Here is a 21,643-nt window from a genome sequence, read left to right as displayed (position 1 = left end):
ATAAACTAATCACAACGTTAACGTTAGTGCTCCCAGTAGAACTTGCAAAACTCGGCACTATTGTACTACATTTAATAGACATAGAACAAAATCACACCTGCTGATGCTTTAGATGTAAATACGAAATACGAGTCTAAAACTAAATACCTAAATTATATATCATGATTTACATATTGTAATAAAAAATATGTTGCATACTCAGCAAAATATTTTGATTTATTGGCACGTTCATATCACTTGTTGAAATATATGCTACTGAAGAAGTTCTTGTGAGATGGATATACTCTGTGTAATAATAACTGGAACTTTGTAGTAGAAATAACAATTGTTTGCTCTACAACGAGTAAGACATTTTCATGGTATTTAGCTAATTGACGCATAAGTGTAAAAGACACACAAAATAATTTTAACGTTATCTGAGAAGCTCGCGCAAATTTACTTAAAGTTAACCAGAGTTACGCACTCACTTTCCTTTCATTTACTGAGTTAGGTTACTACCAATTCTTTCGTTTACTCTTTTGCTTTCATCGTTCGTTTTTAAACGCTCAATTTCTTTTCCTGTTATGCTCCTATTTTCTCTTCTTATTAACCATCTTCTCTCCTCTTACAAGAAGAATTACTCAAATAAAAATTAAACGTATAGTGAAGAAAATGTATGTAATGATCTCTAAATATAAGAAAATAAGGCAATGAACATTGTATTTAACTAATGTTCTAACCTTGTGCTGAGATCGCTTAGTATTCTAAAATACCACGAAGTTAAGCTACAGAGTTACTATGACCCGGTGGAGGCAATCGAAATTATGAGTCAGGCTTATAAAACTCTAATGCATCGTTATTAGCCAATGAAAAGGTAGTACTGAGTAACGTTGTTTCTCCCATCATGGTTTAAACAAGAATTTTCACACTTGACGATGCTCGAATCCTGTCTTCCTGTATCAATGACCTGACAATAGAGATGTCTTTCGCTTGATTGAAGAATTGTTTTCGAGTGTCGTTATTTATAGGAAGACAGCTACAATGTCCTATATATTGGGACTTATATCTTAGTGTAAAAAATGCTTGTGCACGTGTTTGAGCTTCCTTGTTTGTTACGATGCTATGTGACTGTCCTGCAGTGGCAGTGAATAATCGTAATTTAATTTCAAATTTAAAATATGAATATCGTACAAATTATTTTAAATATACCAAATAAATAATTATCTCCCTTGACCAAATTTCTTTGTATTATGTTACACTACAGTATGAAAGGAAGACGAAAGTTCCAATCATCCTTCCATCATTTTAATCTTACGTTAATTCCTTGTTAGCTTTGCATCAGATGCTTCGACTGATAGTTACCGAGAATGTCTGCAGGTGGCAGCAGCACCTATTGGTTTTCTAAATTTATCTTCGTGTCTGTCTATTTTCAATGGCGTACAGATTGCTATCATCATAGGCGCCGACTTTTATTTAGTTTTTTTTCAATCGATGCTTAGGCTTCGGACTTATAACATAAATCTCAAGCTGTTGTATTTTACTTTAAAAAAAATCCAACAGACTAATGATTCCTAAACTGTGCTAGCTCCAAAAAGCATAAAGGAGCATCAAGGAGGCACAGGCTATTAAATTAATGAACTGTAAAACATGTATTGTCAAACAAACTACTGCAGTCATTTTTGTCTACCGCGATTATCTAAACTTTATATTAAACAAAATTTATATAAGTATTGAGATTTGTTTCATTTCAAATGTGTTTACCACTTGATTCAGAGTGATTCCGCGTATCATTCCGTATGATAAGGACATATTCATCTTTATCTCTATTCCTCTATTCAAACCGCAAGTCGTTAAAATATACAATTTCCGGTTTCAACATTGATCTCATAGTGAAAAAATAACAACAGATACATGCAAATAAAATTAATTTTCTCAGTTTGACGTCCTTACGTTTATGCTCTTAAGGCTAAAGAAGATGACTTACTTATAAGGCTTACGTACCTAACTTATAGGTCTCAGGCCGCTTCCTTCTTTCCCTTTCACCGGATAGTGAGCTCGCCGAGGGACGTCATCCCTCAAAAAGTGACGGGCTAAATGGTCTTAGATGCCGAAAGCCCAGAAATCTAAATCCTAAATCCTCCTAAAATAGGAAGGAAACTACTTTAACTTGCAATTCGCACTATTTGAAAAGATGATATCATTGATTATTAACTGAATTGGTTTCTACTCAACGAACAACTTGATTTATGCTGTTCACAACTACCATGTGCAGACACAAAACAACATGGTATATACGTTTAGACCACTTGAACGTCAGGCGACCTAAGTCCAAAATTGAAATTTTCCTACAGAGAAATTTGAAATTTAAGATCTCGAATATTCGCCTCATAAGAAGTGAATAAAATCATTAGAACATTGGGATCCAAGCGGTCCATTTCTTGTCAATTTCCATTGTTCGTAATTGGAGTATTTGAGTATTTGAGAATAAACTTCTGAGGCGAATATTCGAGTAAACGGGAATAGGGAATGTCAGAAGCCTCATAACAAGGAACTACATAATTTATACCGTTTGCCAAATATTGTTAGGATTATCAAATCTAGGACGCTCAGGTGGATAGGTCATATAACCAGAGTGGAAGAAAGTTTTAACTGGAAATCCAACCTGAAAACGATCATTAGGATGACCTAGGAGCAGATGGGAGGAGAATATTAAGATAGATCTCGCAGCAATAGGAATACGAAATGGAAACTGGATCCAGTTTGTTAAGCATAGAAGTCATGGAGAGCATTTGCGAACGAAATATTGAACGTCCGGGTCTTATAAGCCCTACACGAAGTCCGACGTTTTATCACTTTACAGGAGAGCAATTTAAAATTCATTATTTAAGTTTATACCTTGCTGTTCAATTCAATTGTAACACGTTGTTTTAAAACTTTGTGCAAAGAAGGCTTTAAACCCTTAGTGTATTTGGTGATACTGTTAAATATTAACACCACATTTACTTACATGTATTTGGAGAGTGAATGTATTAATTACGCCCATTTACCATTTCTTTTTAAAGAAAACAATTTTTATAATTTCACAACCTACGACCGTTTGAAACTATAAATAAGATATAGAAAGAGTTCTAAACATTTAAGGGTATACCGATGACACTCAAATGCATCTTTAATTTTGTCGAAAAAATATTAATGTGAATTATTTACTTATAATTAAAGTGCCCAATGGAAAGGTCAAATTAAATTTAATGTGTGTGCAAGAAAAAAATGTTTTCTTTTTACACAATTTTCTCTAATAAGGAATATCTTACTATCAGGCCTATACTTGTATGTTTAGTTTCGTGAGAATAGTGTATTTATTATTTTTCAAAGGATGTTACAAAATAAGTAAAATCACCAAAAAGAAGTTTTTCACAAAAAGAAAATGCAACTGAAATAATTCTGCGTATTGCAATTGGCAACAGTATCAAGAGTATTATGATTCTCATTGTTTTACGGAACAGTAAAATTATATTGCTATTACATTCCCATTTGTTTTATTCAGATCATTAATGCTCGTGGAAAATAATGGAAACTTATATGTTAAGCGCATTATTACTTAACAAAGCAATGGTAAATGTTATCTTCTTGTTCACCTCAATCATAGGTTGGTGGGATATGGAAATTTTAAATCTTTTCTCTCCCTTGGGAGAGCTGTTTTATACTCTAAAATCTTCTCTTCGTAACTGCACCTAGGTATTCTGTTCTTTTTCTTCCTCTTCCTGGTTTTTAATTCTGCCTTTCCCTCTATCAGAAAGGTGATCCAATCAGAGTGTCGAATAAGATGGCCAAACATGCTGCTTCCTCTTCTTTCCATTATCTTCATGATCTGCCCATGTTGTTTTCTAGGGATTGAGAAAGGTGGTGGTGTCCCAAGGCCTTCTACCTTGCTGGGTAACAGCCATAGAAGACATCCTGTCCCTGTCTGTTTTTGTCCACATCTGAGCCTTGCTGATGTCAATCATCTTCAGCCTCAGTGTGGTAATGGTAGAGCTGCTGCTCACTACCATAATATTTCTCTTCGTTTGGCTTCTACCCTTAAAGACCTCTCCGGTATGGGAAACCCTCTGAAAGCCAAACTATCTCCGGTATACCTTTTGGGATCGCAAATCCCCCCACCGTGGCAAGGTGGAGTTATTGAGGCAGGGTAAATGCTGTAGAGTAACTAATTCAGTATGAACTAACTTCACGTAATCTATATTATAAAATTGAAAGTGACTATGCATGTGACTCTTAATCTCTTGAACTGCCCAACCGATCTCAATCAAATTTTTGACGTAGAAGCAGTACTGACCTGGGAGTGCTTTTTGCTATTCACTTTGATGGTAGTACTTAGGGGAGGGGGAGGAAGGAAAATTATAAAAAATTAATGGAACTTAATAACTCTTGTACCAAACGACCAATCTCGATCAAATTTTCAACATAGATGAGGTTCAGGCATGTTTTTTTTTTTTATCATTTCACTTTTACGGAGCAACTGTGGGCAGAGGAAGGAGGGGATACATACTAAAATAAAAGTGACTACGTTCGTGAGTTAATAACTCTTGAATCAACCGATCGATCTCAATCAAATTTTCAACATTGATGAAGTTCAAACCTGGGAAGTTTTATCTCATTTCACTTTGACGGTAGATCTTAGAGGTGGAGAAGGAAAGGAGGGGAAATATATGAAAATGAATAAAACTTAATAACTCGAACCATTCGACTGATCTCAATCAAACTCTCAATATAGATAAGGTTCAGGCCTGTAATATTTTCGTCATTTTACTTTTACGTTGCAACGTAGGGGAGGGGGAAGGATAGATAGATAGATAGATAGATAGATAGATAGATAGATAGATAGATAGATAGATAGATAGATAGATAGATAGATAGATAGATAGATAGATAGATAGATAGATAGATATAGATATAAAAGTAACTGTCTTTGTGACTTCATCACGCTTAAACTACGCTATCGATCTTAACGAAATTTTCAACATAGATGAGGTTCGGACCTGAGGTGGTTTATATAATATCTCATTTACGGTAGAACTTTGGGGAGGGATCTCGATAAGTTTAAACCTGAGATGTTTTTTGTCACGTCACTTTGACGTTATAACTTAAAGGTGGGGAAGGGGAGAGACATGTAAAAATGATCGGAAATGACCGATATTAGTGTCGAATCCATAGTTTTCGGGGTCGCTGAGATGAACTGTGACACTTCTGATACCATTTAAATTCAAACTCAGACCCGCAACTTAAGTGAGGGTGAGGGAGTATATATATATAAATGATCAAAGTGACCAATATCAGAATCGAATCATAGTTGTCGGGGTCGCTGAGATGAACACTCACACTTCCTATATATATCCGATCACAGGGGATATATAAAATTCGAAGATGATCGATATCAAATAGCGCTTTAGTAATAGTACAAAGTGATTGACTAACGGAACATATTACTATTTTTTCTTAAGTTAACCCAGCAAAGCGGGTAATCGATGCTAGTAGTATATGATAGGTTTTAAGAACACTAGAGGAATGAGAATACTGAAAGAAGTAGGTAATTCGAGAACAAGGTATTATCCATAATATGTTTATAAGTTCTTTCAACTAAACGTTCACAAAATAAATGTTCTAGTTATAATTAAATCAATATATCCCATACCTGGTTTCGTGATAGGTCATTTTGACGACAAATTTTTAAACAAATTTCACTTAGCCTTTAAGAGCCAATGAATCATATTCGACCAGTGCTGTTGGAATAACTCAGAATAGAAAAATGTGAAAAACTGAACTCAGAGATTAAGTAAATAATAATACCTGAAGGTTGAATCATCATAAATGAGAAAATTGGAGTTAACATGCAAAATAAGTTTCAACAACTTCATATTGATTTATTTTGAATCTAAATTTCAGGTGACCCTTTGGATGAGTCAGGATTTCTTGAGTGGTATCGTACAGAACCAAATAACATTGGTACCGAGAATTGTGGATCTATGCTAGAAGGAAAACTGAACGATCTATATTGTAGATCTAGTAAGCAACCATTTATATGTGAATTTACCTCTACTTTTGGTAAATATTTTTATTTCTATCAAACTTTTAGTTTCATTGGTTAACTCTGTATTAATACGTTTTACAATTTAATATCCAGTGGTATACAAGTATATTAATGTCTTATCTTTCATCTCCTTTAATAATAATAGCAATATACCATTAATCTTAAACCGAAACATACCACATTAACTCTACATATAATATAAGTTGCGGTGAATAACTGTTTAATATGCTTCAAAAGTTAGTATAAGAAAAGTTCCATACGTGTTACATTTGGGGAAAGCCATAAAAGAAATTATCGAAGAATGAATCTGTTATTTTAAAAGATTATTGATTTACTATTCCCAAAATATCGGGCTTCGTTATTTAGTCTGGCATATTATATAAATTGTACATTATATTTAATTCATACAACTCAAGTCATACTGTCATTATAAAAATGATTTTATATAATTCATACATATTTCATATACTAGAATCCTGGTTACAAGTAGTTGTGTTATTAGTGTTGGGACAGATTCAGTTGATGATAAAGTCACCACTTCGAATTCATATGGTCAAGTTTGTACTTGTATAGGCAACTATGCACTGTACGTCATCACCAGTAAATACAAGAGTATCATTATCAATTTACACTGATTTATTTTTGAAGTAATCAAACCTTAAAAGGTTGCACCCAGAAAATAATTAGAATAAGACTAAATTAATGTATTTTTATCTACTGATTTTATGCAAATTTCCGAAATGAAAGGATACGAAAACATAAAATGCTTAAGTTTCAATAAATCTTGTTAATTTTAGAAACTCTATCTTGGTTTTTGTAACTAAATCATTGGCTCGCAATGATGATAGAAATATAAAATTTTTAAAGACAAAATGTTGAGAAGTACTTTGTAGGATATTTTTCAAAACAGAAATGCAAGATAATCAATTTCAAGAGAAAAATAGACGACGACATTGATTCATAACAAACATTTCAATTAATATGTATATTTAATATGAAATCCGTTACATTATTTGATGTACAAAATAAATTAGTAATCTAAATAGGCAAGGAATTTCGTAGGTTGTATCTCAATCAAACGTATCGGTAAAATATACTTCGTCAAAAATATTTTTAAAAAACTGCTACTTGTATGCTAATTTTTGTTTTATAATTTCAATACGAAATAAGAATTTGTAATTTAATACTATATATATATAACATTTAAAATTAGAAACGTAACAAAAAGTATAACCTGAAAACATTTCAAATTTCTGTTCATTTTTATATACGAGTTAAAAATGAAATTTGATGTTAGAATGGTTAGCAAGTTTTTCATAAGCCTAACTATAAGATCAAGTGTCAAATCATAGTCTCAAAACAATGAATTTTAATTGATTTGTTGATATTATTTAGTGAAATTTTAATATACAGAATACATGTTTTAATAAAATATGTATGTTGATTTTCTTTCCCAGTACCTCCAATAACTGAACAACAAACTGTCCCAGTAGACTACGAGTATGTCGCAGGGTTTGGTTACTACAAACTACACAAGAATATTGAAACATGGCAAAGAGCGAAGACAGTTTGTGAGAGTGAAGGTGCTCACTTGGCTATCATAAACTCCATACGGGAAGCTAATATAATTTCCGAAATTCTCTATGAAGCTTCAATATACGATTATGCCCATATAGGGTTTTATGATCAAAGTCAAAGAGGAAATTATGTGACTCTAGAAGGTATGTATGTTGTTTATATTTCTTTACGGAAATATGTATATCCTAAATCATAGTTGGTGGTGTCAATGCTAACAAGAACTATTTCTCCAGAAGAAGCAATATTATTTTCCATTTTTTCCTTCTGGCATTTGGATGTAATTTACGAACAAGATATATTTAAATCAGTTATAAAGCAAACTAAAAGATTTTTTGGTAATACATACATAAGAATTTGATAATCTTCCTGTAACTTATATCTAGTTTTTAATACAACCCAAAAATAGAAATACATATCTTAAGCACACTCCTAATTGGACTGTATCTTGTGCTGAATGACAGAAACTACGCAGGTATATGCAACTTCTGATACGATATATTTAAAATTGTAATATTTATTATTCGATATTATTCAGAGTGACGAAGCGTAGTATGAGGCTCTGAGGCCAGCCCTACCCTGTTTTCTATCGTATATTTTCTTTATCTTTGATTTCTTATAAAATAGAGTCAGTACTTCAACATTTCGTTGGGTTTTTTTTTCGGTAAAAATGTAGTAGGTTGGATACAGTTGGAGACCCTTCCGTTTGAGCCTCCCCAGCTCGCTAGACAGGCTTACGGGCTGTGCTGCTCAGGGAGCAAAGTTATTATCGCTGAGGATTACACACGAAGTTATTATCGCTGTTGGGAAGGTGAGAAGGCTCGCCTCTGGGAGTTTAGTTTTAGCGTTGAAGTCATCTTTCAATGCTAATGTGTTACAAAATGGTTTCCTTAACACAGAGTAAGAAGTTTCTCCATAGAATCATGTATTTCTATTAGTCATAACTTGTTTAATTATATACCTCTAAAGTCGGAAACACACTTAATTGTTTGCATACTTCCACAAAACATACAAACACCAAATTGTGCATACTTGTTCCTCATGGAATGTGAGTAATGGGAAAATTCCGATATCACGAAAAAGGCGACATTTTCCATGTAAATAAAGTGTCGAAATTTTTCGTCGTTTCGAAATGCTGGTTTTTAGAGTAGTTCCGCACACCACAGAAACGTCATATTTTGTTAGGCAGTGAAGCTAGGAACATAGTTTATGATAGAAAAAAGAGCATTAAAATTCGTTTTCGTTTCGCGGCACAAATCGAAAAAATGTGAAATTTGTAATGGCTGTATCTTGGATGTTGAAATTTCGAGGTGAAGTTTATTCTGATGCGTAGTTTGCGAATCCGCCCTTAAACTTGAAAAAAATAGACATGTTCGGTGTCAGAAAGTGCTAGGAATGTTATAAGGGGGCGTCTAATTCTACACAACTTGTAGATATGGTGGAATCACGAAATTGCGTTCAAGTCTGTAGAGTACAGCTCATGTGAGGGGAAAAATCCGACATGTTGGAAAAGTCGTCATCTTCGATTCAAAATGGCGTCTCAAAAATTTGTAACCATGAAAATTGTAAGTTGTGCTCTTGGTAGGTAAGCCAGGTTTCGCTATGTTATTAAGGACGTAGTTCAGTTTAAGTGAAGAAACAAATCATTGGAGAAGTCGCCATCTTGAATTCAAAATTGCCATATTTTTAAATTGCCTTCATTTGGATTCTTATGTGGTATATTGAGTAGAATAGAACAAACCGAATTCAACGTAGTAAGTTAGCTCTGCGGTAAAGTGTCTGCTTTCTGAGTAGCAGGTCTGGGTTCGAATCCCCGCAGACCATGTTTTATCTTGCATTTTTTTCTTATCACGTTGCTTCATTTTACCAAATAGTTTCTGTTGGCATTGCGTGAACAAAATATTTTCGTTATTACAGACAGACGGAAAGGATATATTTATACGCTAACTGTTGAGATGGTCTCGAAACTAGGCAGTATGTTCGTGTAAAGTTTCGAGACGATACTGAAGTATTTAAAATCAAACATATGTAGCTTTGGAAATGGAGCATCATCAGTGTCTCTATCTGAAGCAATGTTCGGGGGGGAGGAAGTAATACCCCGGGGGCACTCCTGATAACATTCTATTTGTTATTGTATTATAAACGTATTATTTTGATCTCGCCAGGGGTGCTCTGAGGAGGCAGTGTCCCCCAAAAAGAGTCTGAAAGAAACATTGGGCATCATTTTCACGATATAGTGTCCATACAAGACAACAATACATTTTGTCTCGCGACAACAGTGTCTGCTTCAAACCGGAAACGATTGCAAAATATCTCTCTCCCCTTTTATGTTCCTCGTTAAGATACATGCGTATACCAAATTTGAAGTGAATACCACAAATGGAAAGTATAAAATATTAATTTTAAGGAAATACACACACACACAGGGACGTACGCAGGGGGTGGGTCCTGGGGGTCCGGACCACCACCGAAATTCCAACTTTTGAGTAAATTTAGCCTAATTTTTGGGACAAGTTTAGAAATTTCAATATAAAATACACTGATATTGAGTTTGACCCTTCCCGAAATAAATTCCTGCGTACGCAACTGCGCACACACGCTCATACACGCACACACACACACACAAATGGGCACCTTTGGAAATTGTCTCGTCGGCAGCGTACATAATTTTAATATATAAGATACGTGGAAAAGTGCCCCTTTCGATTTAATAGTTTTAGTTGCGGGTCCGGTTGGTATGAAATGCCGTATATAATAAAGTCAAGTTTATTTTCAATCACCTATGCTATAAAAATATACTTTCAAAGAAAGAATAAGTGAGAGAAAAACTTGTTGGGGATCGAACCCATGTCTTTTGCACAGTAGGCTCACGTCGTTCCCCTACACTACTCAATTCCTTAGATTTTGGATTTTCTACTTACTGCTCACATAATACTGGTACGTAGCGGGCCCGCGTCCGTGGAATTATATACCTCTAAAGGCGGAAACACACTTAATTGTTTGCATACTTCCACAAAACATACAAACACCAAATTTTTCATACTTGTTCGTCATGGGATGTGAGTAATGGGAAAATTCCGATATCACGAAAAAGGCGACATTTTCCATGTAAATAAAGTGTCGAAATTTTTCGTCGTTTCGAAATGCTGGTTTTTAGAGTAGTTCCGCACACCACAGAAACGTCGTATTTTGTTAGGCAGTGAAGCTAGGAACATAGTTTATGATAGAAAAAAGAGCATTAAAATTCGTTTTCGTTTCGCGGCACAAATCGAAAAAATGTGAAATTTGTAATGGCTGTATCTTGGATGTTGAAATTTCGAGGTGAAGTTTATTCTGATGCGTAGTTTGCGAATCCGCCCTTAAACTTGAAAAAAATAGACATGTTCGGTGTCAGAAAGTGCTAGGAATGTTATAAGGGGGCGTCTAATTCTACACAACTTGTAGATATGGTGGAATCACGAAATTGCGTTCAAGTCTGTAGAGTACAGCTCATGTGAGGGGAAAAATCCGACATGTTGGAAAAGTCGTCATCTTCGATTCAAAATGGCGTCTCAAAAATTTGTAACCATGAAAATTGTAAGTTGTGCTCTTGGTAGGTAAGCCAGGTTTCGCTATGTTATTAAGGACGTAGTTCAGTTTAAGCGAAGAAACAAATCATTGGAGAAGTCGCCATCTTGAATTCAAAATTGCCATATTTTTGAATTGCCTTCATTTGGCCTCTTATGTGGTATATTGAGTAGAATAGAACAAACAGAATTCAACGTAGTAAGTTAGCTCTGCGGTAAAGTGTCTGCTTTCTGAGTAGCAGGTCTGGGTTCGAATCCCCGCAGACCATGTTTTATCTTGCATTTTTTTCTTATCACGTTGCTTCATTTTACCAAATAGTTTCTGTTGGCATTGCGTGAACAAAATATTTTCGTTATTACAGAGAGACGGAAAGGATATATTTATACGCTAACTGTTGAGATGGTCTCGAAACCAGGCAGTATGTTCGTGTAAAGTTTCGAGACGATACTGAAGTATTTAAAATCAAACATATGTAGCTTTGGAAATGGAGCATCACCAGTGTCTCTATGTGAAGCAATGTTTGGGGGGGGGAGGAAGTAATACCCCGGGGGCACTGCTGATAACATTCTATTTGTTATTGTATTATAAACGTATTATTTTGATCTCGCCAGGGGTGCTCTGAGGAGGCAGTGTCCCCCAAAAAGAGTCTGAAAGAAACATTGGGCATCATTTTCACGATATCGTAAAACAGATCTAATTTGTAATTTCTAAAAGGAATACAAAATAAATCAGAAAAGAGTAAAAAGGAAATAAAGATACGCGATTATTCTAAATTTAATTTTACATTGCATAGAAACGATTTCTTTCGCGTCTCATGCAATTAGCTTTCAATAGTTCAACATTAGCCGGAAGCAAACATGCAGATAGAGCAGAAAAGAAAAAAAACACACAACGAAACTGCAGACATAGGATGGAAACACACTGAAGAGAACGTTCTCATCACAGGCAATTTATTTGCTGAGATAGGGACGCCAGATCCTTCGAACAACGCCGAGCGAACTTACAAATAGAAGCAAGGACTTGTAACACTAAGCTTTCTACCTCGGTATTTAAAACTCGCAACACCTCTGTGCGCGAGCTACTCCGATTTGTGTTATTTTGTTATCCAAGTATATATGAATCTGAAGAAGAAAATACCTAAAATGAGAAAAGGACTATCATAGACTTTTAGGGTATTTCAGATCCTTAGAAGACACCCTCGTGGTCCGCCCAAACGAGGGAACATCACCGAAAACTTCGCCCATAAAGGAAAGAAGGAAGAGATGATTGCTTAGCTGTCTACGATGCTGGAGTCCAGACTCATAATTGGTCGTCGCCCAGAGCTAATCTCCAATCAATTTAGATGCTTGATGGACTAAAAACCTTCCCACCTCAGTTTTCGGACTAGTGTCACTTAACAACATTCAAGAACTGTGTATTAGTGATGTGCTAGTGTGAGTGTTCATACAGATTACTACGAACTGGAATGGATGGAACCAAAGCCGTAAGTAGTATTCATTTATTGGCAAATCCGAGTCAATTGCAGTTTCTATACATATACTCTCCATTCTGCTCTCGTGTCTGAATGTTTCCTTTTAGGCTGTGTTGTTTCCAATCTAACACCATCCCAAAATTTTGTCGGGAAATTAAATTTCAAATTAGATTCGTTTTAAGAAACAAAGGCACTCGCATTAAAGCCTCACACATTGCCTTTACTGTGAATGAATATTTCCTTTCTACTCGCACTTTTCCTCCTCGAAAACTGTGTACATTCATTCACCCCAAAATGCTCTCCCAATAACTTAAAAATGAAGATACGTTCTAGGTTGCAGGTATGGAAACCTCACCTAGACAAGAACGTTCAATGTGCGCTGTGCCCTGAGACCAGGTAAGACTCAGGAGCATATGCACACAACGATATAGTGTCCATACAAGACAACAATACATTTTGTCTCGCGACAACAGTGTCTGCTTCAAACCGGAAACGATTGCAAAATATCTCTCTCCCCTTTTATGTTCCTCGTTAAGATACATGCGTATACCAAATTTGAAGTGAATACCACAAATGGAAAGTATAAAATATTAATTTTAAGGAAATACACAAACACACAGGGACGTACGCAGGGGGTGGGTCCTGGGGGTCCGGACCACCACCGAAATTACTACTTTTGAGTAAATTTAGCCTAATTTTTGGGACAAGTTTAGTAATTTCAATATAAAATACACTGATATTGAGTTTGGCCCTTCCCGAAATAAATTCCTGCGTACGCAACTGCGCACAAACGCTCATACACGCACACACACACACACAAATTGGCACCTTTGAAAATTGTCTCGTCGGCAGCGTACATAATTTTAATATATAAGATACGTGGAAAAGTGCCCCTTTCGATTTAATAGTTTTAGTTGCGGGTCCGGTTGGAATGAAATGCCGTATATAATAAAGTCAAGCTTATTTTCAATCACCTATGCTATAAAAATAAACTTTCAAAGAAAGAAAAAGTGAGAGAAAAACTTGTTGGGGATCGAACCCAGGTCTTTTGCACAGTAGGCTCACGTCGTTCCCCTACACTACTCAATTTCTTAGATTTTGAATTTCCTACTTACTGCTCACATAGTACTGGTACCTAGCGGGCCCGCGTCCGTGGAATTATATACCTCTAAAGGCGGAAACACACTTAATTGTTTGCATACTTCCACAAAACATACAAACACCAAATTTTTCATACTTGTTCGTCATGGGATGTGAGTAATGGGAAAATTCCGATATCACGAAAAAGGCGACATTTTCCATGTAAATAAAGTGTCGAAATTTTTCGTCGTCTCGAAATGCTGGTTTTTAGAGTAGTTCCGCACACCACAGAAACGTCATATTTTGTTAGGCAGTGAAACTAGGAACATAGTTTATGATAGAAAAAAGAGCATTAAAATTCGTTTTCGTTTCGCGGCACAAATCGAAAAAATGTGAAATTTGTAATGGCTGTATCTTGGATGTTGAAATTTCGAGGTGAAGTTTATTCTGATGCGTAGTTTGCGAATCCGCCCTTAAACTTGAAAAAAATAGACATGTTCGGTGTCAGAAAGTGCTAGGAATGTTATAAGCAGGCGTCTAATTCTACACAACGTGTAGATATGGTGGAATCACGAAATTGCGTTCAAGTGTGTAGAGTACAGCTCATGTGAGGGGAAAAATCCGACATGTTGGAAAAGTCGTCATCTTCGGATTCAAAATGGCGTCTCAAAAATTTGTAACCATGAAAATTGTAAGTTGTGCTCTTGGTAGGTAAGCCAGGTTTCGCTATGTTATTAAGGACGTAATTCAGTTTAAGTGAAGAAACAAATCATTGGAGAAGTCGCCATCTTGAATTCAAAATTGCCATATTTTTAAATTGCCTTCATTTGGCCTCTTATGTGGTATGCAACGTATTAAGTTAGCTCTGCGGTAAAGTGTCTGCTTTCTGAGTAGCCGGTCTGGGTTCGAATCCCCGCAGACCATGTTTTATCTTGCATTTTTTCTTATCACGTTGCTTCATTTTACCAAATAGTTTCTGTTGGCATTGCGTGAACAAAATATTTTCGTTATTACAGAGAGACGGAAAGGATATATTTATACGCTAACTGTTGAGATGGTCTCGAAACTAGGCAGTATGTTCGTGTAAAGTTTCGAGACGATACTGAAGTATTTAAAATCAAACATATGTAGCTTTGGAAATGGAGCATCACCAGTGTCTCTATCTGAAGCAATGTTCGGGGGGGAGGAAGTAATACCCCGGGGGCACTGCTGATAACATTCTATTTGTTATTGTATTATAAACGTATTATTTTGATCTCGCCAGGGGTGCTCTGAGGAGGCAGTGTCCCCCAAAAAGAGTCTGAAAGAAACATTGGGCATCATTTTCACGATATAGTGTCCATACAAGACAACAATACATTTTGTCTCGCGACAACAGTGTCTGCTTCAAACCGGAAACGATTGCAAAATATCTCTCTCCCCTTTTATGTTCCTCGTTAAGATACATGCGTATACCAAATTTGAAGTGAATACCACAAATGGAAAGTATAAAATATTAATTTTAAGGAAATACACACACACACAGGGACGTACGCAGGGGGTGGGTCCTGGGGGTCCGGACCACCACCGAAATTACTACTTTTGAGTAAATTTAGCCTAATTTTTGGGACAAGTTTAGTAATTTCAATATAAAATACACTGATATTGAGTTTGGCCCTTCCCGAAATAAATTCCTGCGTACGCAACTGCGCACACACGCTCATACACGCACACACACACACACAAATTGGCACCTTTGAAAATTGTCTCGCCGGCAGCGTACATAATTTTAATATATAAGATACGTGGAAAAGTGCCCCTTTCGATTTAATAGTTTTAGTTGCGGGTCCGGTTGGAATGAAATGCCGTATATAATAAAGTCAAGCTTATTTTCAATCACCTATGCTATAAAAATAAACTTTCAAAGAAAGAAAAAGTGAGAGAAAAACTTGTTGGGGATCGAACCCAGGTCTTTTGCACAGTAGGCTCACGTCGTTCCCCTACACTACTCAATTCCTTAGATTTTGGATTTCCTACTTACTGCTCACATAGTACTGGTACGTAGCGGGCCCGCGTCCGTGGAATTACACCTCTAAAATCGGCATAGTAATCGTCTTATATATGTGTTTTTTAGGATGATTAAGGAAATGATCTCTTGTTATTTGATTGTAATAAGAAATTTGAAAGACACGATTCTAGTACAATATTTTAGTACAGTGTAGAAAGTGGTGTTGGTTAAGTTGCTATAAACAATTTTTTTAAAAGCCTCTTCTTTGAAACGTCTTCATTGAAAATATAAGAGTAAAGATACAGGAAGACTGTATGTAATTGTCCAGTATAAATAATCATTTCAACAAGTCCTGCTGCCCAATAATTACTTTTGTACCAAAGGACAGCATTGTAATATAGTGTACTACGTTACTGTGCAAAAACTGGTGTTCAATCAAATGTTATGAACTAATGTTTAAAAAGCCTTAACAAAAATTCATATTTGTAAATTACGAACAAATTTAGTCTTCATAAAAATACAAGACGAGAGATACAGGTAGACTGCAAGAAATTGTCCAGTAAATATGAAATATTTCAAAAAGTCTTGCTGCAGGTAATATGTACTACTATGCCGAAGGGTTCTTTTATAAGGGACTTTTCTATATTACAGTGCAAAATAGTGTTTTCTCAAATGATACCAACAAATGTTTAAAAAGCCTCCAACAATAATCATATTTGTAAATCACCTACAAATTGTAGTCTTCATTGAAAATACATGAATAAATATACAGGGAGACTGCAAGAATTTGTGCAGTATATATGAAACTTTTCAAGAAATCTTGCTGAGGTAATATGTACAACTATGCCCAAGGTTTCCATTATAATCCACTGTACTACATTATAGTACAAAAGTAGTGTTCACTCAAATGCTATGAAAAAAATTTAAACAATCTCCAACAATATTCATATTTGTAAATTATCTAGTAAATTGTAGTCTTCATTGTAAATACAAGAATAAATGTGCTGGAAGACTGAAATATTTTCCCACCCTTATATCACAGATATGAATTACTTTTCCTGCTGGTAATATGTACAATTAACTACAAGGACACTATTATATTACATTGTACTAAATTACACTGCAAAACATAATATTAAAAAATGCTACGAATAAATTTTTGAAAGGTTGCAAAAATCACATTTGTAAACAGTGAGTGTTTTCGCAAAATGCAAGGTTTAATAGGTAGGCTATTGGAAGACAGTGTCCGCTGTTTATGTTTGAGAAAATAAATTCTGTTATTGTCTCTAACATGTATAGGTGTGCGCAAAGTGTACATAATAAGCCATGCACATGATTGCCAGAGTAGAAGTAGTAATAGAGTTCTTTCTAATAAATTGTGTGTTTGCTTTTCAAAGTTACATGGAAGGAATAATACCGGTTGAATTGAAGTATGTGTTGGTAACAGGTGTCTGCTGTAAAGGAAAGTGAATTCCTGAAGGAATAGTTTTCTAGAACATGACACCTCATGGCAAAGGCCTGACCGGGGGCCTGGGGGCGGAGCCCCCAGCGAGCTTTAGCGAGTTTAGGTATATGCTCCCAGAAGTAATTCAGAGTAGCTTTCTTTTTTCTACATGAGGCCTGTTCCATAATAGCTTGTGAAATGTAAGTCTGATACAAATATAAAAATGTATAAATTTTCCAAACGCAACCGTTCAGGATAAAATAATATTTGTGTGTAATTTTAGTTGTTTTTCATTTCATAGAATCAGTGGGGTATTTACAATTTTGTTTCGAGCGGCTCTGCTGGTTTCGGGAGGGGCTTTGCTAACTTTCTTCCTGGATATGTGAAAATTCTGCAATATATAAAAAACAATAAATAATAGCGATAAAATTTATGTAAGTGCTTAAGGCCTGAAGTCACCCGCTTAAATATGCCACTGCATATAATACAATATTAAATATCTTGCGTTGATTCACTTGAAGTTCCTTCTGAGCATAACATTTCTACAGAAGTCATTATTACATGGTGCATTAATTAAATGCAGTATTGTACTTACTTTAAAGTGAGAGATGCAAGTAACAAACGCTTATCCAAGAAATTTGACAGCTAACAATACGAATATACTTTTTTCCCTCTCCCTTCATTTTCAAATATGCAGAAAATGAAAACAGTAATTGAGGAGGAAATTTGACTTAACCCCCCTACAATCCCCAGACAAAAGAAAATATGAACTGCACTTCAAAACATTTGTAGTGGAACTAAATGGGAATATAAGTTTATCGAGCCTACCCTACTTGTGGGATTACGCTTCGCCACTGATTATTCATTAATAAGAAAGAACTCATTATTTCCAAATTAGAATGGAAAAAAACCCATTTATATTATATACAAACTTACAAGTGTATTTGTGTACTGGCTCCTAGAAAAGGGAAGCCTATAATTCACGACACTATAAGATGCGCCCCAGTTCTTGAAGTTCTCAGTGACGTACAATCAGGCTCTCCACGGAAGTACCAAAGTAACTTTTCATAATTTATTCTTTTCACACCATAATTATGGATGTTGAACCATTACTTTGCAAGACAGATTTTAGGGATCCTCTTGATTACAACGACTGTCCCTTCGATTTGAAGGGTCTGAGACGAAAGTAAATTGCGAGACTAATGTTCTCCAGACAGCGGTATATTGTATAAATATACGAAATCCTCTTGCTTACTACAGAAATCAGTATGAAGCATACGTTATCCATATGCCACATAGGCACTGCCCTTAGATGTTACATCATACACTTGCGGGATGTCTGATATTTAACAATCTTCCTTATATTACATACATATATGTATGTTGCCTTCGTCAGCTGACCACTTATATTGTTTCATACGGAAAGTACGTATAGAAGGAACATTTGTACGGAAAGTATTATAAAACATGCGTTTTCAGTTATACGTCTGCTGTACGTTAAGTCCAAAAATTACGTATGTAACCAATTTTTTTTAAATACGCCACCTACAATTTTTTTCTCAATGTAGACAAAACTCTCATATCCAGTATGAATTAATTACTTTGCGTCTATTCATTGACATTTTCTTTCCAATGATAGTGACATCCTACTGTGAGCTTCACGGCGTTAATCCTGAGAAAAATAACGGGGTATTTTTTCCAATATCTTTCAGTAGTTACAACCCTGCATATCAACAACGTAATTTTGGTTTACTTTCCATTTTGTTCATTCGTACATAAATTCAGAACCCTGAAGGTTAGGTTGGGCCGAATTTTAGAAATATTGGAATTTCAATCTGGAATAGTTGAGAAAAGTTTCCATTCGATGAGACAAGGAACACATTTATTTTCATTTTCTCATCATGCACCCTGAGACGGCGGTTGTTTCAAAATTTTTGAAAGATTAAATTCTGGAATTTCGATTTAGAATGGTCGCGAAAAGTTTCTTTCGGTGAGACACGAAAAATATTTATTTTCATTTTTTAATAAAATTTCATCTTCCACACACTACCGGGGCTTCAAACTTTCAAAATGTTTGAAAGATTAAAGTTTTCATTTGGAATGGAATGGTGGGGTTTTCTTTTGGTGAGATAAAGAAAATATTTATTTTCAAGTTTTCATAGTTTCATCTTCCACCTTCTATTTTCGGCTGAGATCCCCCCCCAAAAAAAAAGAAAACAAAAAAATAAATTTTGGAAATTTCACCTGGAGTAAGGTGGAAAAGCTTACCCCTAGTGAGACAAAGAAAACATTCATTCTCAAGCTCCTCACTGAATCCCTTTCTCCATCCCCACCTGGGGCTGAAAACTTCAAAAACCCCAAAAAATCCAAACCATGAAACCCCGATATGGAACAGGGTGGAAATTTTGTTTTAGTGCAAAAAAATATTTATTTTCATTTTTTTTCACAGAATCCCTTCTTCCACCTCCCACAGGAGGTTGATAATTTAAATATGTTTGGTTTTTGAATGAAATGAAGTGGAAAAGTTTCCTTTTAGTGAGACAAAGAAAATATTTATTTTTAATTTTTTGCATAAAAATATGTCTTTTAACACATATTAAAGGATTTAGCAAAATTTGAAGGTTTTAAATCCTTTTTAGGTAAGTAGGAGATGCAATAAGAATATGAAATATAAGATGTATTTAATTAATAACTATTTTTATAGTGCAATATTTAAAACTTTACATTAATGTTTAAAAATATCACCATAATGCATTGGTGCTCAGAGAGTAGTATGCACCAATTCTTTTGCCAACTTATTAGCTGAAGTTTTTTTTTTTTTTTTTTTTTTTAACTGTGCTATTAATGTTTGTGAATCTACTCTTGCTTTAATGAAGCCATCTCTTTTAATCAAGCCAAACACAGATACAGAATTTTCTATCACTAACTTGATACACCTCTCTGCACAATTTATTATGACACTTTTGATATCTTCAACGTTCCAGTGCTGTGGTGTTGGAGGGGAAGTAATGAAATTTTCTTGCCAGTTGATCAGCTTGCTAGTGACGGAAGGTCCGGTGTCTGTGTTTGGCTTGAATAGAAGGGATGGCTGGTTCTGGCTTAAAACAAAAGTTGATATTCAATATTAAAGGTTGCTGGATAAATTATAGCAAGCAATATAGATTTGTGTAGTAATTTATAAAATACTATTTTCTGAAAAGCAATCCTACATTTAGCGTAGGTCCTTAGTACCGTTTACGACTTTTAAAACTAGCTGTTTTAATTAACACTTTTCTGCTTTAAATATTCTCCAATTTAATTCAATGTTCAATGTCACAATTTCAAATTAGTCTCTGTTTGTTAGTGGGTCAGAGTGCGGCTCAAACTTCACCATCGGAAGTCAATATTAGCCAAAATGTTCTGTACACTCAGAAGTTCGAAGATTTTATAAATGCCGAAATTCCTTGTATTTCTGACTCACTGTTCATGCGAAGAATACGTGGTACCCCAAGAATACATGCATAGTTAATAAAAGAAATATTAACATTTCGTGAGAATCAGAATCACTTTGCTATAAGTGAACACACACGGTATCACAAGTTAACACAAATAATCCATATACCACCCAAATCATAGCAAAATATACTATGCCGAAACTTTTACAATAGAAAAGACCTGTAACTGTGTTTAAGAAAAACAAAGGAACATTTTGCCCGAACCTGGTGTGCTGGTGGTCTAACAACTACTATTTTCTTTCTAAGTTAAATATGATTTTATAGTTATATCATACAATTACATGAAATAAGTAATTAAAGCGATTTTGTTTCTTGATTCAATCGTTAATTGACTCCGTTCATCAGTTCTTTTCTCCGATGACAATTTTAGCACTAACACCATGTATTAAGTTGAGAGCAATGTTTCAGTGCCAGAGACCGACTCGTAAATGAACAAATATTAAAATATTGTATAAACTTTACATCTATAAACTACTGAAATATTTATAGTTTAAGTCTAATAAACTAATTTTAATTTATGTTAATCATTTAATGATTTCAGGTGAATCATTAGCAGATGCAGGATATGAGAAATGGGCAAGGCGTGAACCAAATGGAGTAGGTTCAGAGAATTGTGGCTCGACTAACAAATATGGACAGTTTAATGATATCACATGTAATTCTTGGAAACGCCCTTTTGTTTGCGAATATAGTTTGCCATAGTCGATCATACTCTTCAATACTTTTGGGGTCATTATATACCCGAATCCCAAGTGTTATCATTTTCTACATTTTAAACTTTTAATTCCAAGAATGATGGAAATGTTTCAATTGTATTCATGAGATACAGATATATATATACATACCTTGTTATAGAGATGTAATGGTATTATATATTTCAATTGTATTGAGTCTGTATTTACAACAAATAAATAAATTAATAAGTTATATTATTACGTAAATTTCATTTTTTCTAATAAAA

The 21,643-nt window shown here is 34.9% G+C and overlaps 1 protein-coding gene across 1 annotated transcript in view; it reads left to right on the top strand.

Annotated features, from left to right (window-relative positions):
• The window catches only part of LOC145681989 (uncharacterized), a 194,689-nt gene extending 173,080 nt beyond the window's left edge, over window positions 1-21,609 (top strand). Inside the window, exons 10-12 of the mRNA XM_081753590.1 lie at window positions 5,920-6,078; window positions 7,522-7,785; window positions 21,224-21,609. Coding sequence (XP_081609716.1) covers window positions 5,920-6,078; window positions 7,522-7,785; window positions 21,224-21,384 — 584 coding nt within the window. The 3' untranslated portion in view covers window positions 21,385-21,609. The remainder of the gene's footprint in view (window positions 1-5,919; window positions 6,079-7,521; window positions 7,786-21,223) is intronic.
• Window positions 21,610-21,643: the final 34 nt, after the last annotated feature.

The sequence above is a fragment of the Thermobia domestica genome, chromosome 3 (genome assembly GCF_964235325.1).
Source record: "Thermobia domestica chromosome 3, izTheDome1.hap1.1, whole genome shotgun sequence".
In the NCBI taxonomy this organism is placed as follows: domain Eukaryota; kingdom Metazoa; phylum Arthropoda; class Insecta; order Zygentoma; family Lepismatidae; genus Thermobia; species Thermobia domestica.
Note: the sequence above shows the minus strand (reverse complement) of the source record. Positions and strands in the feature narration are given on the sequence as shown.